Raw genomic sequence first — 25,362 nt, 5'->3', positions numbered from 1 at the left:
TTTCTCCGTATTAACTCCGTTTTCTCCCATTCTTTCACCATTATTTCTAAATTCTTCTATTTCTACCTCCCCCCAACTACTTTCTCTTTTTCGAGAGATCGCTCGACTTTTCAAAATTTCTCGGCCCATCTCTCGAGGGGGCATACCACCCACTACATTAACATTTATGGGGCATATTTCTTCACACCTATCTTTCATTCTTTGAAACAACGCGATAAACCACACCGTCTCAAAGAGGAGCAAATGCAGTCACATAAATTTGTCCACTTAATTTAATGAATATTTAGTATTTATTTGATTATTTAACCATCAATAAATCAGTTAATTAAATTAATTTCATCCTCAACCTCTTCTCCTATTAACTAAATAAATTATTCAATTTATTTAAATTAATTCATTAAGCCACACTCTAAATCAATTAAATGAATAAAGCACATTTATTTAATTTAACCCCCTTTCCCTAACTACCCCCCCCACTTGCATTCTCCTACAAATTCAAGTTGCACAATTTTGGTTGAAACAAAGTAATTTTATTTTAAATAAAATCCTATCTTCTCTATCCCACCAAACCCCCTAGACTCTTATAACCTATTCTAGACTCTTCTAACCCATCCTAGATTCTTTTGAACCATTCTAGATTAGCCTAATCCCATCCCCTAATTATTATCACATTCCTAAGCAACTTGAAGTCACTTCTCAAAGCCTTAAAGTCTTTGAAAAACATTAAAGGCTTTATGTCTTCAACAAGTTAACCCCTGAAGTCTTCCAAACCATTAATGGCTCTTACATAATCATTAATGGTTAACTCAACTCACCCACATGGTTAGAGACTTTCCCTCTAACTTAACCCCCATCTAACTCATGTGTCTCTTAAAGAATTCATTGCTTTGACCATGGTTATCCCCACTAACTCTTGTACAAGAGTTTATCCATTGAATAAAGGCATTATTCATTGGATAAAAGTTTTATTCATTTGACTCAAGGCTAACCTTACCTCTTAAGGTGACCCTCATGTCATCTCAAGCATTTAATGCTTCTTCCCTCTCCTCTCAAGCCATCTCATGTTGACATTTGTCATCTTGGGATTGGGTTGAAAGCCCTCACATGGATCATAAACCCATCAATACTGGCCCTTGTTGAGATTACTAAATCTCAACCATCCATTGCCCTGTTTTTGCTATAAATAGAGCCCATTCCTTCCTCAAAACAAGCTTGAAATCCAGAAATCTCGTATGCATCAAACTTATACCAAATTTGAGAGAGCATCTAGGATCACTTTTCTTTGTTATTTTGGATAAAATTAACATAGATTAATTAGATACTTTCTCATATTTAGCTTGCATTTGCATAATTAGTCATTTTTCATAATCTTGGATCTCCATAAGACATCCATAATAGTGCAAAAAGTTGAGGGCTACACTCATGTGGAACTTGGAGAGGAGAGGAAAAAGGGAGGAGCAACTATGAGCATGTTGGAGAGCATTTGGGAGGGTTTAGTGTATTTCTTCCATTTTTGTATGCTTTCTATAATTTGTTTAATATCTCTCTTGATATGCATGCTTAGGATTCTAGTTTCATTTCTATTTCATTTATGATTGATACTAACAACACTACCATTTGAATCTTGTGGTCCTAACATCCTTTTTGTGGTGCATCAGAAACAAAATAGACCATATTAATAAAAATAAACTCTAGTCTTTTAATTCATACTAAATATAATAATAAAATATAGAACAATTTTATTTAACAAATTCAGTCTAGAATCATGAATAATTTTTATTTATTGATATTTCCCATAAGTTTTATATCACGTGTTTAATCATAATATTGACAATGAAAGAAACAAAATCCGATGTCCCTAATACCCATTTTGTTGAATTCAATAGATAAAAAGATATTGTAATTTTTTTAAATTGTTCCAATGTTGTGAGTATGCATTACCTTGGTGGATGGTTATCATATGTTGCCATATTTGTAGAGTTTGATGACATGATGATAATGTATGTTGTCATTGATGTCAATATGATGAAGTGTGAACCGGTATGTTGAAGTAAGTTAACTGGCAAGTGAACCGGTATGATGAAGTGTGAACTGGTATGTTGAAGGAAATAAACTAGCAAGTGAACCAGTATATGCAAAGTTTGTATCAGTGTTTCATTTGTTATGACTACCGGTTCGTAGTCTCAGCTTTAGGGTTTTCGACTGATGCATTCCAAGTATGTGTCATTCGATCGATGACATCTTGTGATGAGTTAGCATTGAAATGAAGATTAGATCGCGTTGCCACGCCAGCCTTGTGCACATGAAGGATTTCCTATTGGCATATGTCTAGAGTATGTTGACATGATGATATTGTGTTGTCATTGATGTCATTATGCTGAAGAGTGAACCAGCAATATACTGAAGAGTGAACCAGTAATATGTTGAAGATGAACCGGTTTATTGAAGTTAAGCAATTGGCAAAGTGAACCGGTATATGTGCAAAAGGTGAAGCGGTACGTTTGTCCAAGTGAACCAGTACATGGAATGTTCTCTATCAAGGTTTAATATGGTATGACTACCGGTTGGTAGTTCCAGCCTCAGGGTTTCCGGTTGAAGTGTTTTGAGCCTTTGTGATTTAATTGATGGCATTATGTAATGAGTTAGCATTATAATGGAGACCATCTTGCCATGTCAACCTCATGCACGTGATGGATCTTGCATGAAGGGGATTGATCCTATCTACCTCGGGAATGTGCGAAGTCCCTGCAAATGGTGAAGAATGCATGATGGTTTATCACCTCCAAGAAGTGGTGAAGAACGAATGATGAAGAATGTCTTGAGATCTGTTCAAGACTGTTGTATTCAAATGCAAAGCGTTCAATGGTCAGGATTGAACTGACTGAATTGCTAAACCTAAATGTTCAGGGTTTAGGGTTTATGCTACCGACCTATTTGTTTCCTATAAGGTCAATGTTGTGCTTCATGTTGAAGTTGTTGGCAAATGTTGTGTGTGTATCTAAGTGTAGAGATATGTGATTCTTGCCAGACCAAATAAGAGAATTGATACCTGCAAAGTGTGTGTATAGAAGGAAGGAATGAAACCGGGTCTGCATTGGCATTGAGTGCTATTATCATATAATTGTAATACCTGTTGATCTCTAATCACTTCAACAGTTGGAAAATCCCTAAATAGGGTAGCTTTAACCAGCTTACTGTAAATCCTTTAACAGGGTGACTCAAAGCCCGAGTTCATCAAATCCTCTAAAAAGGTAACCCTTAACAGGGTTTAACCCTTAACTGGGTATTCTAGCCATCCCTTAATCGGGTGATCCCTAACAGGATCGATTCCTAACAGAACCTATTGTAACAGTCTTTAACTAGACTAGGCTCCTAACAAAGTGGACTTCTAAAAAGTTCAAAAATAGCTTGTGAGTATTCATCCCCACTGTGGTTTCTCCCAATTGGGTTTCCACGTGAAAAATATGTGTGTCATGTGTGATGCCTCTTTCATGTGATGTTTTGTTATTTCCTTTTTAGTGGTGAATCATGTTGATCTAGCAAATTATTGTATCTCAGAATGATAGAATATCTATTTATGCATAAGGATAAAGTGGAAATGAGGAAGTAGGTTGTATGGAAAGCTAAGTATTATCGGTTTATGTCTTTCATAGTCTCATTATGTTTAACTGGTAGTAATCTGGTTTTGACCATTATTTGTGTTTGTTTGTCAAGTGCATTGTTTGCAGTCAAACCGGTTCAAGAAAAAATTTTGTGTCTGTACTATTTCAACCCCCCCTCTCAGTACCGGTTTGGTACTCACTGTTCATCATTGAGTTATCGGTTCCTTGAGGATCTTGCATGAGAATATTGATTCTATCAACCTCGGGAATGTGCAAAATATTAGTAAACGGTGGAGAGCGGGTGGTGAGTTATCAGCTTCCAGAAGTGGTGAAGAAAGGACGATGCAGAACATCTTGAGATATGTTCAATATTGTTTTACCTTATGTAATATGATTAAATGATCAAGATTGGACCATTTGTATTGTTAACCTAGATGCTTAGGGTTTTAGGTTTTGGCCACCAACCTAATTGTTGTCTATAAGATCGATGATGATTTTTATTTGAGGTTGTTGGCAAATGAATGTGTGTGAGGTGATTCTTGCCAGACCAGAGAAGTGAGTAGAGATCAGCAGACACTAGTACATTTGAGCCTAATTTCTGATGGCTACTTGTCGGATTTGCGATGACCAAACGTCGCAAATCCGACAAACTTTACCGTCGAAAAATTATCGTCGGGCTTCCTGACGATGCCATTTGCGTCAGTCATCCAACGTTGTTATGAACTCCTCCGACGGCGGCTATATTTGCACCCATCACCACAAATATCGGTGAATTTTCATCGGATTTGTTACAGATGTTATGATTGCTCCTCAATGACCATCTGACATGGAAGTGACGTCAGATATATAGAATCCTTGTTGAACCTTCCATTAGTTGTCATTAGAATTTCGACAGCGAGAGATGATGTGGGTCAAACAGATTTGCCATCAGTGAATGAAAGCATTGAACGAGCTCTATTTTTAAAAATTGCATTAAACATTTTTAATTTATTTGATTCAATTTTATTTGCAAAAAATGATTATCAATGATGTTTCCTTTCTCCAAGAATTGTCTAGGATCTTTTCGTCAAATAATATGTAACATCAAATGACTAAATCTTTTCTTTACAAATGCTTATTTTATTTAATTATTATCTAAGCATGAATTAAAATTTATATCTATACAAAAGCAGAACATACAAGCTTTAGAGTCATGTGCAAGCAAATTTCCTAAAAGAAAGTAAGCAGGCATTATCTTGAATGACATGGAAACAAGCTCATCAGCTGCCCAGAAGAGAGCAATTGGAGAAAAGTAGATGAAAGTGTTAAAGGGTGATAAATAGATAGAGAGTATGCAATACAAACAAACAATGTCTGGAGTGTCTAATGTGACGTCTCTAATTTATGTCCAAAGGGACTAACTAGTTTTGGAGTTCCTGCGAAACCTATTGGGCCACGCTTTGGAGGAAATCAATGTGTTCATGCAAGGATCACCTTTTATCTATTATGAGAATGATGCTTTTGCACCAAAGGATATTTGGAAGTCAATGTCCAAAAATTTCTATAGTGTGGAACCAGAGTTGGCGGGCTCGAAGTAATTGTCAGCTTTCAGAAGACCAAGAGGTTATGTACATAATCTCCCAATAGAAGGGAGATTTCAAGCATTACCTCTTCTCCCCATGACTATTCAGGAAGAACTTACTCAAACAAAGGACTATTGGCCTCCATTGGATCAAAGAAAAAAATTGAAGCATAGACTCTAGATGATGTGGTGGTGTCCTTCGTGAAGAACTCTGCACTATAATTGAAAATTCACGAGGGAAACTACAAGATAGTGAAGAGAAATACAATCTTGAAAAGTGGGAAGAATGGATCTTGGTTTGGGTGGGGCCAAGTTAGGTGGCTCCTCTAGAGGTTGATGAGATAGAAATCATATTAGGATTTGAAAAAGATCACACTCATGGAACTTCATGTGTGAGTGATCGATTGCGGTGTTTGGGTAATGCATTCCAAATAGATATAGTTGCGTGCCATCAGGATAAAAGTCTTTAATCAAGAAATTACCCATTTGGAATGCAACTGTATCTATTTGGAATGCATTACCCAAACATCGCAATCGATTGCTCACACATGAAGTTCCACGAGTGTGATCTTTTTCAAGTCCTAATATGATTTCTATCTCGTCAACCTCCAGAGGAGCCACTTGACTTGGCCTAACCCAAACAAAGATCCATTCTTCCCACTTTTCAAGATTGTATTTCTCTTCACTATCTTGCAGTTTCCCTCATGAATATTTAATTATAATGCAGAGTTCTTCATGAAGGACACCACCACATCGTGTAGAGTCTATGCTTCATTTTGCTTCTTTCATCCCATGGAGGCCAATAGTCCTTTGTTTGAGGAAGTGCTTCCTGAATAGTCATGGGGGGAGAGGCAATTCTTGAAATCACCCTTCTATTGGGAGATTGTGTAGATAACCTCTTGGTCTTCTAAAAGCTGAAAATTACTTCGAGTCTGCCAACTCTAGTTCCACACTATAGAAATTTTTGGATATTGACTTCCAAATATCCCTCGGTGCAAAAGCATCATTCTCATAATAGAAAAAAGGTGCTCCTTGCATGAACACATTGATTTCATCCAAGCATGGCCCAATAGGTTTCGCAGGAACTCCAAAACCAGTTAGTCCCTCCGGACATAAATTAGAGACGTCACATCAGACACTCTAGACATTGTTTGTTTGTATTGCATACTCTTTATCTATTTATCACCCTTAAACACTTTCATCTTCCATTCTCCAATTGCTCTCTTCTAGGCAGCTGATGAGCTTGTTTACATGTCATTCAAGATAATGCCTACTTGCTTTCTTTTAGGAAATTTGCTTGCACATGATTCTTCAGCTTGTATGTTCTGCTTTTGTACAGATATAAATTTTAATTCGCACTCAGATAATAATTAAATAAAACAAGCATTTGTAATGAAAAGATTTAGTCGTTCGATGTTACATATTATCTGACGGAAAGATCCTAGACAATTCTTGGAGAAAGGAAACATCATTGATAATCATTTTTTGCAAATAACACTGAATCAAATAAATTAAACATGTTTCATGTAATTTTTAAAAGTAGAACTCGTTCAATGCTTTCATGCACCAACAACAAAGTTGTCCGACCCACACCATTATGCATAATAGAACAAATCAATATAATATGTTATTATAAAGAACATATACAAAATATGAAAGAACATTAAATTACCATTACAAACCCATAAACCATTAAATAGTGAAAATAGATATAAATTTGTAAATGTCTCCCTATAAACACCACAACCATAACCAAAACAAAAAAAATTCTTACCCACAAAAACTAAGTAGCTGGTGAGTTACAAGTCTACAACATCTCTCAGATGATCAAATCATTTCTTGATTTTGTTCTTCTGATTAGTCAATGGATTTAGTTGCATGTACAAGTTTTCTATTTGAAGCCTTCTATTTCCCTATATTTGAGACATAATAAAATTCTTGTGAGTAGGAAATTGATTCAGGAGTTACGTGTGAATAATTTGGCAAAGTAAATGATGACAATCAAACTCAAATTTTATATGTCTTGATTAAAGATTTTTATCCTGATGGCATTAAATTAAAGTTCTTTCTCTATTTTCTGGTGATCTTTGGAGCAAAGGTTGCTTGAACAGGCAATCAAGCATTCATCAAGAATTGAAGGAGAAATCAAGTTAATAAAGATATTCAATAGAGGAGATATTTAATAAAGATATCATCTTTTAAATTAAGAAATGGGCAGGAGATTAAGAATACAAACCTTCCATATTGCACACTTTAAGGTATATTAAAATCATTTTAAAGTGTATTCATTTAGGGACCTTTCATAAATTATTTTCAACTTACACATCATTAAAGTATCTTAAAATATTCATTGTTTATAATGATAAGAATTTGGTTGTTCCATACACCTTCCTTTACTATTTTAAAAATATCATCGACCAAAATATTGTGCAGCAGTAGTATGGAGTGCATTTCATCTATTTTATGCCTAAATATTTCATCATATCACTTTCTTTTCAAAGGTGACTGATCGATTGCGGTGTTTGGGAAATGCATTCCAAATAGATCCAGTTGCATACCATTTATCTATCTTGATTAAAGACTTTTATCCTGATGGCATTAAATTAAAGTTCTTTCTCTATTTTTTGGTGATCTTTGGAGCAGAGATTTCTTTGCATCGACCTGGGATACATTTAACTTATGTTGTATCTACGGAAATATGTATCCTAGGACGATGCAATGCAACCTCTGCTCCACCAATACCAGATAGAAGAGAAAGTACTTTAATTTAAAGCCATCAGGATAAAATTCTTTCAAGACATATATTAAGTATAAAAGGAAGCCTACCCTATCATTTGAAGGGGTCTACCTACAATTCAAGTGATCTCTTAATTATAAAATTAATTCAATTCCAAGTGAACAGGCAATCAAGCATTGAAGGAGAATTCAAGTTGGTGCAGGTGCATTTGGAAGACCAAAGGACACAATGAAGCCATTAAAGACTTTTGAAGGTCTTAGGAGTGAAGAGTCAATCAATTATGATGCCTTAAGGGGGCAGACTTAAACAACACACACTAAGCTTTGACTACTTATGTGTGTTGTGGGCCCATTCCTTCCCTTGATGTCCCTTCCCTTCCATTTCCATTAAAAAGACAATCACCATTAGTATTTGAATTCCAACAGTGTTCCTGCGTTTGACTGCATAGAACAAAGCAAATGGCATAAGACACTCTTATCTACCTCGTAGCTATCATAGAATACCTCCATGAGGAGATATTCTCATGTCCTTTCCTGCTTTATGATGTAGATGAAATACATAAGCGTCCTCACAATGCAATCAATGCAACAAATAGATTTCCATTTTGATTAGTTTTATTTGCCAACGTACTCTCTACCTGTGCCAAAATGGGAGCTTTGGAATAGAGTATGGGCTCCCATCAAAGCAGAAGGTAAGGGCAATTAATATCAAATGCTTACGGTTGGAAATGCTCTGTTTGACATGTTTGGAAAATGAGGAAGTATAGACATGAATGAATGTCTCATCTATAGAAGCAAAAGTTACCTCTAATGGTTTCAAAATTTGTCAAAATAATTATGATATACCAAATAATCAAGTGGAATATCCTTTAGGTAACTAATATTATCTTCAAACAATTTATTTTGATTTTCATCATATATGGACCTAATTGCCCCACCTTTAGGAGATAACTATAGGAGATAATTTATTACATTTAAAACTCCATCATAAATAAGCAATTTGCAATTTGTAATTTGTCCTCTTTTGGTATTCCTTTCACAACAAGCAATTTGCTCAAAATCAACTATGCACATATTAATGCACCTTACTTAAGATGGAATTTAATTATATTACTCCTACCAAGCACATGGAGAACCCTTTAATGCAAACATACCATTTTCTATCATTAACCAAAAATTAACTCCCAAACCAAATCCGTTTCACAATCTAAAACACAAAAACGTTATGAGGCTCACACAAGGGCTCAAGAAATATCACCCTTTCTCTTGCAATAAGAAAACTTAAATAAGAGATAATTACCCATATCAAATCCTTTTAATTTACTAGAGAGAGAGAAGAGGAAGAGTCATAATCACTCAATTTACTACATAATAAGCATTAATATTTTGCCATACTAGTCTTTTAAGAGGACAATCATTAAGATAGATCAAAGCCATAAACAAGCACATTTCATACTTTTAGAGTCAAGACAACACCAAACAATCAAGATGGCTAGTCAAAAGAGTTAAAACAAATAAAAAATGAAGGTGCATACGACTCCCTTTCAGAGTAAGAGAAATCACAGACCAAGACCTCAATAGGCAGACAAAACACCTATAATCATTCCCAAAACACCCACATCAAGAAGGTGAAAACAAGGTGTGAACACATGCATTACACACAAGTAGGGTTTGTTCAATCACACCCTCATATCAAGGAGGAAAAGCATACAACATAAGGTAGACACACACACACCAACTGAGGGCACAAGCAAAAACAGAGATCCCAATGTTGAAACATGGGCTTTGATACCAAGTGTAATGCCCCACCAGGAAACCCCTAAGGGTTTAAGTTAAAAACACTCAAATAGAGTGTAAATATTTTTTTTTTATAATAATACTAATTACAAGCATTAATAATAAGTTACAACATTAAGATAATTTGGAGTTATCTAAAACTTAGATAGCAGAGCGGAAGGCTAAACGAACCTAAGGAGTTTCCCAACGCAATTACGTAACCTTACACCTAACTCAACTCGCGTCAATTGATCCAATAAGCTGGATATCTTAATTACGAGGTAATGCATAGGACATGGATATATATATATATGTTCAATAAATTGACATCCTATAATTTTAGGAAGCGTTCATTTATTTTGGATGGATAGGAGGCCAAAACAAGGTTATTAACTCATTGGACTTTAAAACATAATTAACTTAAGATGTCCACCCATTAAGGTACAATACGAGTAATATAACGAAGTTCCTTCATTTGGGTTAAAGGTAACCACCCACGATTGATATCATCCTTTATAATTAAAAGTATGCCTAATGAGATTCATTCATTTAGGATTAAACTGCAATCAATAAAACGAGGTTCCTTCATTTGATTTTAAGCAAAACCAACTAATGAGTCGTAGTTCTTTTATGGAGGATAAAATGTAAGTAGCCATAGAGTTCTTTCATTGGAGTTAAAATAATGCTAATGGATGGAGCTCAATTCATTAAGGTGAAAATGTATTTGGACCACATGAGTTCATCCCTTTAATTAAAGTATAGTTAGCAAGATGATATACATTCTTTCAGGATTAAAAATATAAGTACATAGTGACGTTCTTCCATTAGGATTAGAATATAACTATCTTAATGTGTGTCACTCTTTTTAGTTAAAATAAAGTTAATATGAAGAGATACATTTGCTAAGATTAAGATATAAACAACTAAATGAATCCTTCCCTTTTCAGTTCAATTTTAGCTAATCATAAAGAAATTCATTTATTAGGGTTATAATACGGATAACTAGTTGAGTTCACCCAATTATCAAATTAATCTGGTAAGGATTATTTGTTAAGAATAGAGCAAAAATAACTAAATAAATTCATCCAATATAGTGACATCATGATGATATTCGTTTACTAGGATAAAAAGGTAAATTCCCATATGAGGTTCATCCATTAGTTTTCAATTTAGAAATCACGACATTAATCCTATCTTTGTTACCCATTCACATTCGTTCAATTTACAAGCTTTATAACAAGTTAATCCAATAATGGTAACCTAGCGAGATTATTTCCACTATTACTTCTTTTAGTTAACATTAACAAAATACTTTCCGTAATCATGTTTACAATCTTTTATGACCCTAATTACTACATTTATCAAGATGACTAAATTTATGCACTTTGATTTAGCTTCATTAAATTCCCGTTATACACTTACAAGATACAACCATACATGATAACTTAAAGTAAGAAATAAAAGAGACAAGGCATCGCATAACATGGATATGATCTCGGAGTTCACCCCTAAAGGGCTACATCTCCGAGTCCGCTCAACTGCAAGACCCCTCTGGCATTTAATATAGTTAGGAATACATACAATTACATGTCTTTACATCTTTGCCACATAGGCGATCACAACCAATATACAACAACCACCTCGGTCGATAATTACATAATGATCCCTTTTTGAAGCGGATCCTACTGAATACATCAAAAGTAAAAACAAGGGTTTCTTAACTGTCTGTACCCTAAATGGAGACTTGACCGACTATGACCAGACACAAGAAACCAAACGACTGGGACCCAACAACCTATCAAGGACGTGCTATTATTATAGACATGGCGATCACAAATATTAAACCATGCACAAGTGTTAACGGGTAAATACAGTCTTTTCTCAAGTTGGTTTAAGCATCTAAACAGGTTATTTAATCCTTAGATAAACATTAATGACAAGTTGGTTTTACAACAATACTCTAGCCCCTTCTCTAACAACACAAAAATTACCCTTTTACTATAAAGAACAAAATACATTAAAAGTGAATAAAGATATGGGAAAATCATCTCCTAGCTAAATTAAGCTTCCCTTGCATACATTTTTTTTTAAAATAAGACTAATTTCACCATTTGATTTACTCATTAGCATCTAAACATGAGCCCCAATATTTTCCAACTTAAATGAAATAAAATTACATACAACATTTCAACAATTGTAAATATAATGGAAATCGTTGCTATATTGAATCCAATGATCAATATATATAATTAATAATATATATGCTAATTAGATATTATATATATATATATATATTTCCCTTTTTTTTAAATAATAACTTGCTAAAATACAAATCTCAACTCACATTTATAATACAAAAATATTCCTTAAAATAAATTCATATTATTATGTATTCCTTTTTTTTTTTAATACAATGAAAGCACCATAATCAAGTTTTTTTTTTATATATATAAAAAATTATAAAAATAAAATATCATGGGAGGGCGGCCCAAAACCCTAGGTGATGAAACCCTAGGGCGGGCCTTGCCGTACCGAGGAGTCTACGGCCTCCACCTACAGTGGAGCCAGGGTACTGCGGCCGCCATGGGGTCGCAAGCCCTTCGGCCCCCACACAATGGAGCCAGGAGGAGCTGCGACCTCCACGGAGGATGCACTCCCCTCCGGCCTCCACTGTGTGGAGCCGAATTGCTGCAAACAGTGCCATGGGGAGGGGCGGGTTGAGTTTCGGCTCCCCCCCTGAAACCCCCTAATAATATATAATTTTTTTGCTTATATATTTTTTTTGAAAGATTTATAGTTTGGAATAAACAATAAAAATTTTGAATGAAGATATGGAAAACCAAGAAAATGAAATCCCCCCCTTTTTTCTATTTTTTTTTTATTTATCACAGACCCATTCATTTTCCAAATTTTACCAAAACCATCATCATGGAAAAAATATTTTCTTAGCAAGTTTAAAAACTACAAAATCCTTTGAGAAAATTTTAATCCAAGAGCAAACCACATTTTAAAAAAAAAACTAAATCCTACGTTTAAACAACAATAATGGAGGTTTTGGAGCAAGAAATCTTCAAGAACAAATTTCAGAGATGCACCCAAAATTTTAAAAGGAAACAAGAGGTGTATTCGAATCCTACCTCTATCACATTCGAGCCCAACTTGCCATTCCAGAAGAACTCCATTCCATTTCCAAAAAAAACTCCACCAAGAATATATTTTCTTTTTTTTTTTCTTCAAAAAGAATTCCCCCCACAAAATATTTCTCCACTTAGGTTAAATGGAACACCCCCCTTTTTTGACCTAATTTCTAATTTCGAATTTAAGCACTTTTAAAAATAAAAAATAAAAATGAAAATCATTCTTTTCCACTATTCAATAAATCTAACTCGCTTTTCTAATTAAAATTAAAATGCTTCTATCTCTTATTTAATTTTAATTTTAATTTCTCCATATTACTTTAGCCAACATTTATATTTCGAACTTTTGACAAGGATAGGGTATTTAGATTAATTTAACTTCCAAAATCAATCTTTTATACTATATTAACTTTACAAATTAAAAATAATTTTCTTTAAATAATAAAATTTACCTTTCATTTTCCAAAATGCGAAAATGATTAATTTATTTCTATTTCCAAATGACTTTAAATCTTTGTTCTTTTTTTTTAAACGCATAACTACTTAAATTCGTTATTTAAAATTAACTATTAAATTAAAGTCGCTACAACATAATAAAGTGATCTTTTTAATAAATGATTAATCTCATGAAGGAAACCTATTTATTTTAATTCCACAACTACTAATGTGTAAATGAACACATTAATTCAATTTAAATACTTAAGCTTGCTACAAATATAAATAAAGCGATCTCTTAAATTAATGATTAATCATATAAAAGAAAACTACCTATTTTAAATTTCTAAATTACTAATGCGTACATCCACACATTAAATTGAAATAAATACTTAGGATAACAAACTCCATTTACCACACGCAAGGTGTGCAAACTGAGAAAATCCACCAATCACACGACACGCAACCCAAATGAAAAGAAAACCCTACGGACCACACATGATGCTCACTTGACCATGGCTAAGGTAAGACGAGAGTTTTATGACCCCCAAATCTGAATTCTAAGGATGGAGGAGGTATACTCAACCCTGCGAATCTCGAAGGAGATGAACCTCACCCTAGGTCGTGTTGTACTCGCAATCTCCTGCACCCATGAATCATGCAAGCATACATATACATATACATATTCAATGAAGGCGTTAGCTCGAGATTTATAACAAGAATTAGGAAACAACTACATTTACACAAGAATTGATGCAAAAGCACAATAATAGGTATGCACAATTATTTATATTATCTAATCTACAACCTTGCATCACGGTTAACCAATCATTCAAAAATGCCACATAGGAAGTCAACCAAGGTCAAAAAGGTTTTACAAGGCTGACTAGGGTAGGGGCATTACATGATTTGTGTAAGTGTTGGATGGGACCCCCATAGTTTGAGTGCTAGAGAGAAGTATTCTAATGGAGAATCAAATCTTTCTCAAGATGGTCTCATTGTTGTCTCAAAGAAAGTGTCAAAGGTCAGTATTGATGTGTGTGAAGTCAATCATATTCCTTATCCTAGTGGGTAGGATCCCACTCTTCATGTTGAAGTTGTCACTATTGGAAAGATGAGTTGTTGAATTGTGTTGTCATTGATGCTAACGTATCTGGTGTTATAATAGATCTCACTATGTGTTTTTTGCAGTCTTTCTTATCTCATTGCAAACTAAAAATCTTCTTCAATAAGAAAAATGCCCACATAACCGAGGTAATAACAGCCTCTAGCAGTTGCACGACCATCTTTTTCTTCATCTGAGCCACCATCTTCCTCCTCTGAATCCCGTACTAGGCCTCCATTCGAAACCCTATCGGTTATGCCCTTCCCTCTCCCATGCACCGTTCTATTGCTAATTTAGCATGTTTATGTTGTTGTGAACATATATTGTGAATTCATTTCCATGTGATTATGTATTTTTCCTCCTTTTAATAAAATTCCAATTATTGAGTATTGTAAAATATTAAACCTTCTAAGGAAATATGTATACATTATCTATTCTAGTTTTAAAAGAATAATAATAAATAATTTATATGTAGACTAAAAATTAAAAAAATTGTATTTGTTATCAATAAAAGAATAGTTCAACATTAAGAAACTTTTTAAGTGTTTTCTTATACAAATTAGAAATAAAATCAACATAAGAAATCTCAAATATTATTAGTAGAATGTCTCCTCTTTGCATTAATAATTATGTTTTTCTTAGAATAAGAAGAAAAAAAATTTAACATTATATGTCATTATGCACTTGGGTAAAAATGTGAGACATGTCTTTATATTGTAACACTAAATAATGTTCTAAATAGATTAAACCAGGATAGGCCAGAACCTTTACATAACCACCACACAAGCACACAAGTAGGATCTTACAAGAAGTGAGACCTACAAAACCTCAAAAACCAAAAAAGGAGAGTCCCTTTTTTGAAACGGTATTTTGATCAGAGCAACCAACTGGAGGGAACAAGGTTCCCAACAAACTAAAGTCACCTAATTAGAATAGAGGGGTTTAGAAAACCACCCCAAACCATCTTCCTAACAAAGCCCCTTATGTTGGCATCATGGGAGCCAAGGTAGAAAACAACACCCAACAGATTCTTAAAGGCTTCATGCAACCTTTTACCTGAAGGATCTCCATGTTCCTCCAACAAAAACACAAACAAAAACATGTGATGAGAGGAACACCTAGCCATTCCAAACATGCTTAAACAATACGACCAAGCAATGGACTAGAGCAAAACAATCCAAAGGGTTTTGAAAGGCATCCCTAAACCTTATGTTGGTGGAAATCCCTGCACAAAACACATCATGGACCACCTCAATATGCCCATTATCAATAGTACCTACAAACATAGTAAATCCTACAAGCACAGTGCATAGGACCACCTCAATAGGCCTATTGAATGCAAAGAAGCAAGCACTAAAATAATCCTTTATGCTAGTAGAAGAGTAGCCAAGGGAGTAGAGAAAACCCATAGAATGGAATCCCCTAGTCAACACCCAAACTTGGAGTCTCCATAAGGAGGTCTGGAGAAAGCACATGATACCTCGACAAAGGCATAGAGGGTGCCACAAATTTATAGCCCAAACTAGATCCCACAACCGAAGGAGAGGGGTACACATCACAACAGGTCCCCTAGGAAGGGGCACCCACACATTCATTGGCTCCAACGAGAGGTTGCCATCATAGAAAGCACAAAGGAGGATAGGTCTCAAAAGTATCTCTACTTCAAATCTCCACATGTATGCACCAAAAGAAAGGAACCAAACAAAGGGGAGGGAATGACAAGAACAAAATCTCCGCTTCCCACGAGGAACCCCTTTAGCAACCCAACACCGACCACAACCACACCAAAACCATCAACAAAGAGGCAGTGAACTCACAAAACTAAGGATCCCACATGAAAAACCCCACCAAAGATGCTACCCCAAACATTCATGATCTATAAAGACAAAGGGAGGAAAAAGTTGTTTCCACCCACAACAAAACTTAGGGAAGAACAAGGAATAAATTCCTCCCAAAGACCCATAATGTAGCCAATGGTGGCCTCCGCATTCAAGCAAAATGGATTTCACTAAGAAATTGCAACCCTTTGTGAAAAGGGAAGGAACACCACTACACAGACCAAAAAATGCACCAAGCCAAAGGAACACAAAAGCTCCATCCTCATCCTACAACCTAGCCCCACCACAAACAACGGCAGCAAACCCATCTCCATCTGTGTTGCCATCCTCCTCATTCTTGCCTTCTCCAGAAGAAACCCTAGCTCGTCCTCCACCGCTCTTGATCGCCATGTTAGTTAACTATTCTTATAACATTGAATATTGTTGTAAATATATATTTTGATTAATAAAAATTTGGAAATCCCCAACTCCTATGGATTAGTATAAAAAACCATCAAAACCAAAGGCTTGGAGGGCAATTGAGCAAAACACCGTGGGCAAGAAAAACTTTTCATGGGACCCAAACATTGTAAGGAGTAAACAAGCAACTTACCCAAGAGATAACAAAGCTAGGACTAAGCACAATTAGTATTAGCAATAACCTTAGCCAACTTTACATCTTTCTTCCTTTGTATAACTATCCAACCAGATTTGTCATCAACATTTAGAGAGTCGGGTGAAAGGGACAGTGAAATCTCACTAACAACCCTAACTAAGGAAGAAGAAGGTGGGCTGGCAAGAATATAATAAGATGGCTTAATTATAGTTTATAGAAGTTATTGCACTTTTTCTCTATTTTATAATTTTTAATAAAGTACTCCTTATGACAAGAATTCACGAATGATGAATACTTTACACATATCTATACACATGAATGCTAAAAAGAATTTACTTTACATGTCTAAATTTATATTACTTTACCATATACTTAACTACCCTCTATGCATATATAGATGAAGGAGCAAAAATATAATAACAAAAAATTCAGACTAATATATTTTCCTTGTCTTCTAAGCTAGATTTAGTTAATATCCTAATTTAAATAAAACTAATACAAGAACTACAATAAATAAAATTTCTACGGACAAAAGTAACTTATTGGAAAGTATAATGTAGATTTTAAAACTAAAATCAATGCAATACAAATGTAATGCTTTTAGTGAAAAATACAAAATTTAAATCATACTTATTTTTATCATTATTATTATTATATTCATAATTCTAATGGGTGTACCCTAAAATGTAGGGACTCGATTCGAATAGAAATCTAGATACAACGAATAATACGAAAGAAGACATAAAGAGCAGTTTTATTAAACGGACAATACAAAAACTATGAACAAAGATTCGGTACAGTTGGTCTGCCCAAGTCCTTTCCTCTTTGTTTTATTTCATAGACCCCACAAACTTGATTCTACACAAATTTACCCTTAATGAAATCTACAATCTGTTGTGTGATCCGGAAAGCCTTGCTCAATACGGAATCCGGAATAGGAGGATTCGCTGCAAAGAGAGAATTGGCAATGACCTGAACTCCAGGCAACTGGCTGCTCAATGCAGCGATCACCACTGCATTTTCTTTCCCCACATTCTGCTGAAAATGCACCAGCGCCTTGGGAAACACAAACACATCTCCCTTCTCCAACGTCTTGGAGAAAAACTTGTTAGCGGTATCAATAAACCCAACAAAAAGCGTACCTTCCATAAGAAAAAGCACTTCAGTGGCTCTTGGGTGTGTGTGAGGAGGATTTATTCCACCCACTGCGTAATCGATGCGGACCAACGATATACCCATCGTATTAAGGCCTGGTATCTGCATAACGTTTGCCGCTGTTACGTTGGATCCTACGGCATTCATTGTATTGCCTGCTTTCCCAAGTCCAGCAAAGAAGAAGTCGTCTGCTGAAACCACTTTTGGGTCTTTGCACACGAACCCATTCACTTTAACTGTTCAAAAAATCTGTTAGGAACACACCCAATAAGCAAATCTGATTACACAACTATATAAAGTAATATACTCACCTGTGCTTTGCTTGTCTGCAACGCAGAAATCTTGCAAGGGATCGGGATCATATGCCATAACATTGTGGGTGTAACAACATATCAGCAGATAAAGTCCCAGCGTGAAGAAAATCATGTGATTAGCCATTGCAGTAGAAACACACAAAAAAGCAAACAGAACAGGAGACAAATATGTGTTTGAATTGTGTATTACAAGCCAATTAGATGCTTTTTATAGCCGAAAGTTTAAGCATTCTATCAGTCATACTTCATCTTTACAGCCTATATTCTAACTCGGCTTGCAATATAATAAAGTTTCTGGAGGGTAGTTGTACTTTCTTTATTTGAATGTCTTCAGATTGGAGTGATTATGTATGACTTCTAACCATACTGAAATTTGGTTAAAACATGACTTCTAACCTAATCACCGACAAGGACGTATTGAAAATATGGATAGCTTCTTCTGTGGAGAAAAGATGACAATAATCTGTTTTCGGTCTGGGATAAGATATTTCTACCTTATTCGAAAATGAAGCACCACGATATTTCGTTGGGAGAATAGCGATGGTCGGTCACCAACTCCAGTATTTAATTAGCATTGCAGTATTACATTAATAATAAGAAGCTTTAATTTCTCTACTCTCTCTATTTCTGGCACTTTCTATATTCTCTGTGTCGTTCAATAATAGGAAGCTTTAATTTTGGTTTTTCAACTGAAATAACATATAGATTAATCTCTGCTGATGGGATAATCTCGGCTTAAAACTGGGATAAGGAGATACTCTTTCTTCTTTTATATTTATTCTTCCGACTGTGTATTTGACTTTAAATTTGCTGCATTCTTTAATATGTTTCTTAATTTCCAGAAAACGCCTGTATATTACAATCAACCTAGTTACATTAGTCATTTCGAAAATGTTAGATTGTGTTATAGCATATCAATTTCCGTTTACTTCTGCATTGATTTGGATGAGATGGATACAATGCAATTATATATTAATAAGGGGTATAGTAGTGTATTAAGTTTGGCTTATTCTTTATTTTTACTTCTATATTTTTATAGAGTTACATGTTATTTTAATTTTATGTGGATCTAGTTTTAACCCATAACTAATTTTTTAATTTGTGTCTCATAATTTCTATATTGTTTTTCTTTGATGAATTGCGTGGTGTACGGTTTAATTTTAAGTTATTTCATTGAATATTATTAGATGATTTGTTACATGTGTGTATAATTTATTGGTAAATCTTGAAAATTAAAAACATTTCTTCGTACACTTAAATTCATCTCCAAAAAAAAAAGGAATCATCTAATATTAACAAGGAATGTTCCATAATTAGAAAGAAATCATTATAGTTGCACTTTGATTTGAAACTTCAAAAGAATCTAATGCATTAAAATTTGCATATAGAGCATTTGCATACTTGTTTTTCTTGTCTTACACTCATTAACTTATTTATGCTCTTAGACCAAAATAGCTAAATATAAGGGTGCTACTAGAAATTATACTCATGTATCTAGTCCTAGGACTTAAATTGGTTTGTAAATGTCTTCAAAGCTAAAATTTTGTGAAGGTTTTTTCACATTTCAAGGTGATAAGTCATGATCAAAAGTTGTGCCTTTTATCTTTTGGAAAATGTTTTAACATTCAATAAGAATGAATTTTTTCAAGACTATTCAAAAAGGTCTGATTACTTTGTCCAAATCAACATTATATGCATTTGAAGGAAGCCTCGTATGGAAAGAGTTTGATTCCCATTTAAACTAGGTCAACATTTTAGGAAGATTTTATAATTTTGGGGCTCCTTGCATCATTTTTTGCATGTTATCATGGATGTTGGGACTACCATCAAGATTCAATGGGACTCTACAAGGGAGGCTATTCTAGTTTTGTCAATCTTATATCCATGTTTTTTATTAGCATAAAACAGGTTTTGAAGGGGCCCCAAAACCCTTACAATCAGAGAAATGTCATCGTATAATGGACTAGACTACTTGGTAGCGAACAACAGATTTTAAAAAGGACCTGAAACCTTATGGACCTACAGGCATCCAGAGCCCAAAAACCAAAGATTGCATAAAACTTTTAATCACAAACTCAGAGCAACCACAACCAAACAAACTCCAGCCAAACATCAAGTGTAAATCTTTACAAGACAGGTTGGTCCAAGCAGAGGAACTAAGTCAGCAGACAAAAGAACTTGAAATAACAAAGAAAGAGGAAATTTTTGTTGGCAATTAACACTCATCCGATGACTTTAGGTGACTTTCGGTGGTCGATTATTTTTTTAGGGTTGTCATTGATGGCAACTCTTCTTGGTCGTTCGATCCAGTAGTCGTGATCCATCTTATTCGGAAGTTGGTGGGAACTGGTAGGCATTTAACTAGTAAAACAGGGTATTTCATTAATATTTTGATTCAGAATGATCTCCAGTGATTACGGTGTTTTTGGTGATTATTTTTGTGATCTCCGTGATTGGAAAGACCTTTAGGAAGCAAGTGGTTATAATACTTTTGCTTGGTGCTATGTTTTGTTTGAGATTGAAGCTGACATGATCTACACATTACACTTATTGAAGTCGACTTGAAGGAGATTGCCTTCGTGGTAAGACCAAATATATAAGATCGAATTCGTGATTGATTTTCGATGTGATATAGATGCGGTGATCTCTTTTGGTCTGATTGAGAACAGTTTCACGTGCTCCGTTTTCTTTCAGAACAACTGGTAGCTGACTAAGACAGAAATAGAGTATTTAGCATAGCAGAGACAGTCAAAGATTCAGTCCTTAACCGGAACTCATTTTTGCATTGTGAGATGTTGATTAAGAGTTCATTTCATTGTATTTACTCATTGTAAATAAATTATATGTCAGTGAGACTTCCTTGAAGGTTGTAGCCTTTTGGGCAATTGTAATTGAGTAGTGAGCTCTAGGCAGTGAGCCTGAATGCAAGTGCATTCCCCATCTATGTAATATTTATGTACTCCTAGCCATAGTATATGAATATTGTGGGTTACAGCCCCACCATGGTTTTTTCGTTTCTGGGTTTCCACGTAAAAATTTTGGTGTTGTGGATTTGCGTATTTGTTGTTACGTGTTTATGTTCTTATCTGTTATGCATTGTAAACCGATGGATAAAGATTAAGTTTGTGGTTTTAGTTTTTGGAAGACCACTGATTCACCCCCCCTCTTAGTGTTCTTTGATTTTGACATTTTTTAGGCACCCTCAGCCAACATGAAGGGTTTTCCCAGGCTCCCATAACTTGTAATAGAATCTTCGGGCCACAAAAAGTCCCAAAGCTGAACCCTAACCAAAAACAAACAGTGGCCAAATTGGGCCCTTGAAAACTACTAGCATCTAGCCTCTCCTTAAGGAAAACAAAAAACATAGGGTTTTTCTAGGCTTCATCAACCATGAGAGTGGGTTTTACACGGCTCCCACAACTATAAACAATGGGATTTTTATAGGCTCCCATAACCTTGATCTTGAGAATGAACATACCTAAGCAAAAAGTACCCTCCAAGATCACCACCTCAATAGGTGATAAAGGAGAGAAACCAAATTAAATACTATTCTATATTCCCATATAGCTAAGAAATAAGGTACCATCATCCTCCTTGAGTACCACTGAGAAAATCATACCCTCCACTCTCTCCACCTCAATAGGAGAAAAAAGAGATAAATCCATAGCAAGACCAATCTCAATCCCCAGACAACCAAGAGACAACACACCATCCACTCCCCAAAAGCATTTCCCAGCATCAACCGTAGCAAACATCTCCACCTCAATAGAAGATAGGTAATCTCTAGCACCATCTATCTTCACCTCTAAAGAAGATTGAGCCACCTCTATAGGAATAACCAAAGAGAATCAAACATGTTGAGGAAGAAGTCCAAAAACAAGTGGGAAGCCAACCAAAGGGCCAAAAAAGATAGGAACATTCAAAATAGCCCACAGAGAAAGAACATCAAACAACATTAGGGGGATCAAACCACTCAACCATCCCCTCAAAGAGAACAATCTGCAAGAAGGAGTGAATATGAGAAAGAGGCAAGAATAGACCACATCCTCCTTGAACAGATCAGAAGATATGGAAACAAGACCAAGATTTCCAATCTCCCAAAAATACACCTCAAGAGTGGCCTCTCATACAAAAGAAAAGGCACCACAAACTAAAGAGCATTGCCAACCACAACATGGCAAGACACAACATTTCCAGACGACCCTATCATTACCTCAAAATGAACAGGACCACCACTAAAGGAAGGCCAGAAGACAAAACCAAAGCTATCATCTCCATGAAGGGAAACAGGCCTAGAAACTACAGAAAGCACAGAACCCTATCTAGAATAAAGGGCCCCAAAGAAGCAACCACAACCGAGGGCCACAACCCATCCAAGAGGCCAACACCACCCAAATAGATGTCAGAGATAGAAAAATAAACCTGAATCACTGCCCCACCACTCTGCTCGTGCTAAAAACAAAAAAGAGTGCACCCAACGGAGACTACACGCCACCAAACACACCCCCATTCCATCACTTCCCCCAACCAAAAATGCCAGTCAAAACACATGTGCTGACAAGGGAAAGAAAATGCATTTTGATCATCATCATTTGCTTCATCTTCCCCACCTTCAGCCTCCCCTGAAACCCTCGCTCTCAACTCCCTCATTTCAAACTCTCACTATCTTATATCCATGTTAACTAATGAAGAATGCACAATATCTTGTTCCCATTATTTATTTAAGTTTCAGTACCTTGGAGATCTAGGTGCAGGATATTTTCATGTATGAAATCATTTATAATGAAGTAAACATGTATTGGAATGTTTATTGGATACGATGAGATTCTCATGTTCCATGCACATGGAGATCAAGAATAGCGAGAAAGTTCTATTGTCTTATTAAGTTTTTTTTGTTGTCATGAATAGATACTAACTATCACTAGATGTAGATTTATCATTCATTTGTTGTTGAAGAACTTGTATATGATTCCTTGAGACTTGTAAGTAGAGATGTGTTACCAAAATAGCTAAATATAAGGTTTCTACTAGAAATTATACTCATGTATCTAGTCCTAGGACTTAAATTGGTTTGTAAATGTCTTCAAAGCTAAAATTTTGTGAAGTGTTTTTCACATTTCAAGGTGATAAGTCATGGTCAAAAGTTGTGCCTTTAATCTTTTGGAAAATGTTAAAACATTCAATAAGAATTAATTTTTTCAAGAATATTCAAAAAGGTCTTATTACTTTGTCCAAATCAACATTATATGCATTTGAAGGAAGCCTCATATGGAAAGAGTTTGAGTCCCATTTAAACTAGGTCAACATTTTAGGAAGATTTTATAATTTTGGGGCTCCTTGCATCATTTTTTGCATGTTATCATGGATGTTGGGACTACCATCAAGATTCAGTGGGACTCTAGAAGGGAGGCTATTCTAGTTTTTTCAATCTTATATCCATGTTTTTTATTAGGATATAATAGGTTTTGAAGGGGCCCCAAAACCCTTACAATCAGAGAATTGTCATTGTATAATGGACTAGACTACTTGATAGCGAACAACAGATTTTAAAAAGAACCTGAAACTTTATGGACCTATGGGCATCCAGAGCCCAAAAACCAAAGATTGCATAAAACTTTTAATCAAAAATTTAGAGCAACTACAACCAAACAAACTCCAACCAAACATCAAGAGTAAATCTCTCCAAAACAGGTTGGTCCAAGCAGAGGAACTAAGTCAGCAGACAAAAGAACTTGAAATAACAAAGAAAGAGGAATATTTTGTTGGCAATTGACACTCATCTGGTGACTTCTAGTGACTTTCGGTGGGCGATTATTAATCTCTGCTGATGGGATAATCTCGGCTTAAAACTGGGATAAGGAGATACTCTTTCTTCTTTTATATTTATTCTTCCGACTGTGTATTTGACTTTAAATTTGCTGCATTCTTTAATATGTTTCTTAATTTCCAGAAAACGCCTGTATATTACAATCAACCTAGTTACATTAGTCATTTCGAAAATGTTAGATTGTGTAATAGCATATCAATTTCCATTTACTTCTGCATTGATTTGGATGAGATGGATACAATGCAATTATATATTAATAAGGGGTATAGTATTGTATTAAGTTTGGCTTATTCTTTATTTTTACTTCTATATTTTTATAGAGTTACATGTTATTTTAATTTTATGTGGATCTAGTTTTAACCCATAACTAATTTTTTAATTTGTGTCTTATAATTTCTATATTTTTTTTCTTTGATGAATTGCGTGGTGTACGGTTTAATTTTAAGTTATTTCATTGATTATTATTAGATGATTTGTTACATGTGTGTATAATTTATTGGTAAATCTTGAAAATTAAAAACATTTCTTCGTACACTTAAATTCATCTCCAAAAAAAAAAGGAATCATCTAATATTAACAAGGAATGTTCCATAATTAGAAAGAAATCATTATAATTGCACTTTGATTTGAAACTTCAAAAGAATCTAATGCATTAAAATTTGCATATAGAGCATTTGCATACTTGTTTGTCTTGTCTTACACTCATTAACTTATTTATGCTCTAGACCAAAATAGCTAAATATAAGGGTATTATTAGAAATTATACTCATGTATCTAGTCCTAGGACTTAAATTGGTTTGTAAATGTCTTCAAAGCTAAAATTTTGTGAAGTTTTTTTCACATTTCAAGGTGATAAGTCATGGTCAAAAGTTGTGCCTTTTATCTTTTGGAAAATGTTTTAACATTCAATAAGAATGAATTTTTTCAAGACTATTCAAAAAGATCTGATTACTTTGTCCAAATCAACATTATATGCATTTGAAGGAAGCCTCGTATGGAAAGAGTTTGATTCCCATTTAAACTAGGTCAACATTTTAGGAAGATTTTATAATTTTGGGGCTCCTTGCATCATTTTTTGCATGTTATCATGGATGTTGGGACTACCATCAAGATTCAATGGGAGTCTACAAGGGAGGCTATTCTAGTTTTGTCAATCTTATATCCATGTTTTTTATTAGGATAAAACAGGTTTTGAAGGGGCCCCAAAACCCTTACAATCAGAGAAATGTCATCGTATAATGGACTAGACTACTTGGTAGCGAACAACAGATTTTAAAAAGG

The 25,362-nt window shown here is 34.8% G+C and overlaps 1 protein-coding gene across 1 annotated transcript; it reads right to left on the bottom strand.

Moving 5' to 3' along the window:
* Window positions 1–17,510: 17,510 nt before the first annotated feature.
* On the bottom strand, window positions 17,511–18,513 carry LOC131054184 (germin-like protein 1-1). Its single transcript, XM_059218539.1, has 2 exons — window positions 18,252–18,513; window positions 17,511–18,176 (listed from the first exon to the last, which is right to left on the bottom strand). Exons 1-2 carry the CDS (start codon window positions 18,376–18,378, stop codon window positions 17,644–17,646), a joined length of 660 nt encoding a protein of 219 aa, XP_059074522.1. The 5' UTR covers window positions 18,379–18,513; the 3' UTR covers window positions 17,511–17,643.
* Between the last annotated feature and the right edge of the window lie 6,849 nt (window positions 18,514–25,362).

The sequence above is a fragment of the Cryptomeria japonica genome, chromosome 3 (assembly GCF_030272615.1).
Source record: "Cryptomeria japonica chromosome 3, Sugi_1.0, whole genome shotgun sequence".
NCBI classification, from domain to species: Eukaryota; Viridiplantae; Streptophyta; class Pinopsida; order Cupressales; family Cupressaceae; genus Cryptomeria; species Cryptomeria japonica.
Note: the sequence above shows the minus strand (reverse complement) of the source record. Positions and strands in the feature narration are given on the sequence as shown.

Coding starts and splice junctions, on each gene's coding strand:
- LOC131054184 (XM_059218539.1), bottom strand. CDS start 18,378: ATGGCTAATCACATGATTTTCTTCACGCTGGGACTTTATCTGCTGATA. Junction 18,177..18,251: donor TGCAGACAAGCAAAGCACAG/GTGAGTATATTA, acceptor TTTTTTGAACAG/TTAAAGTGAATGGGTTCGTG.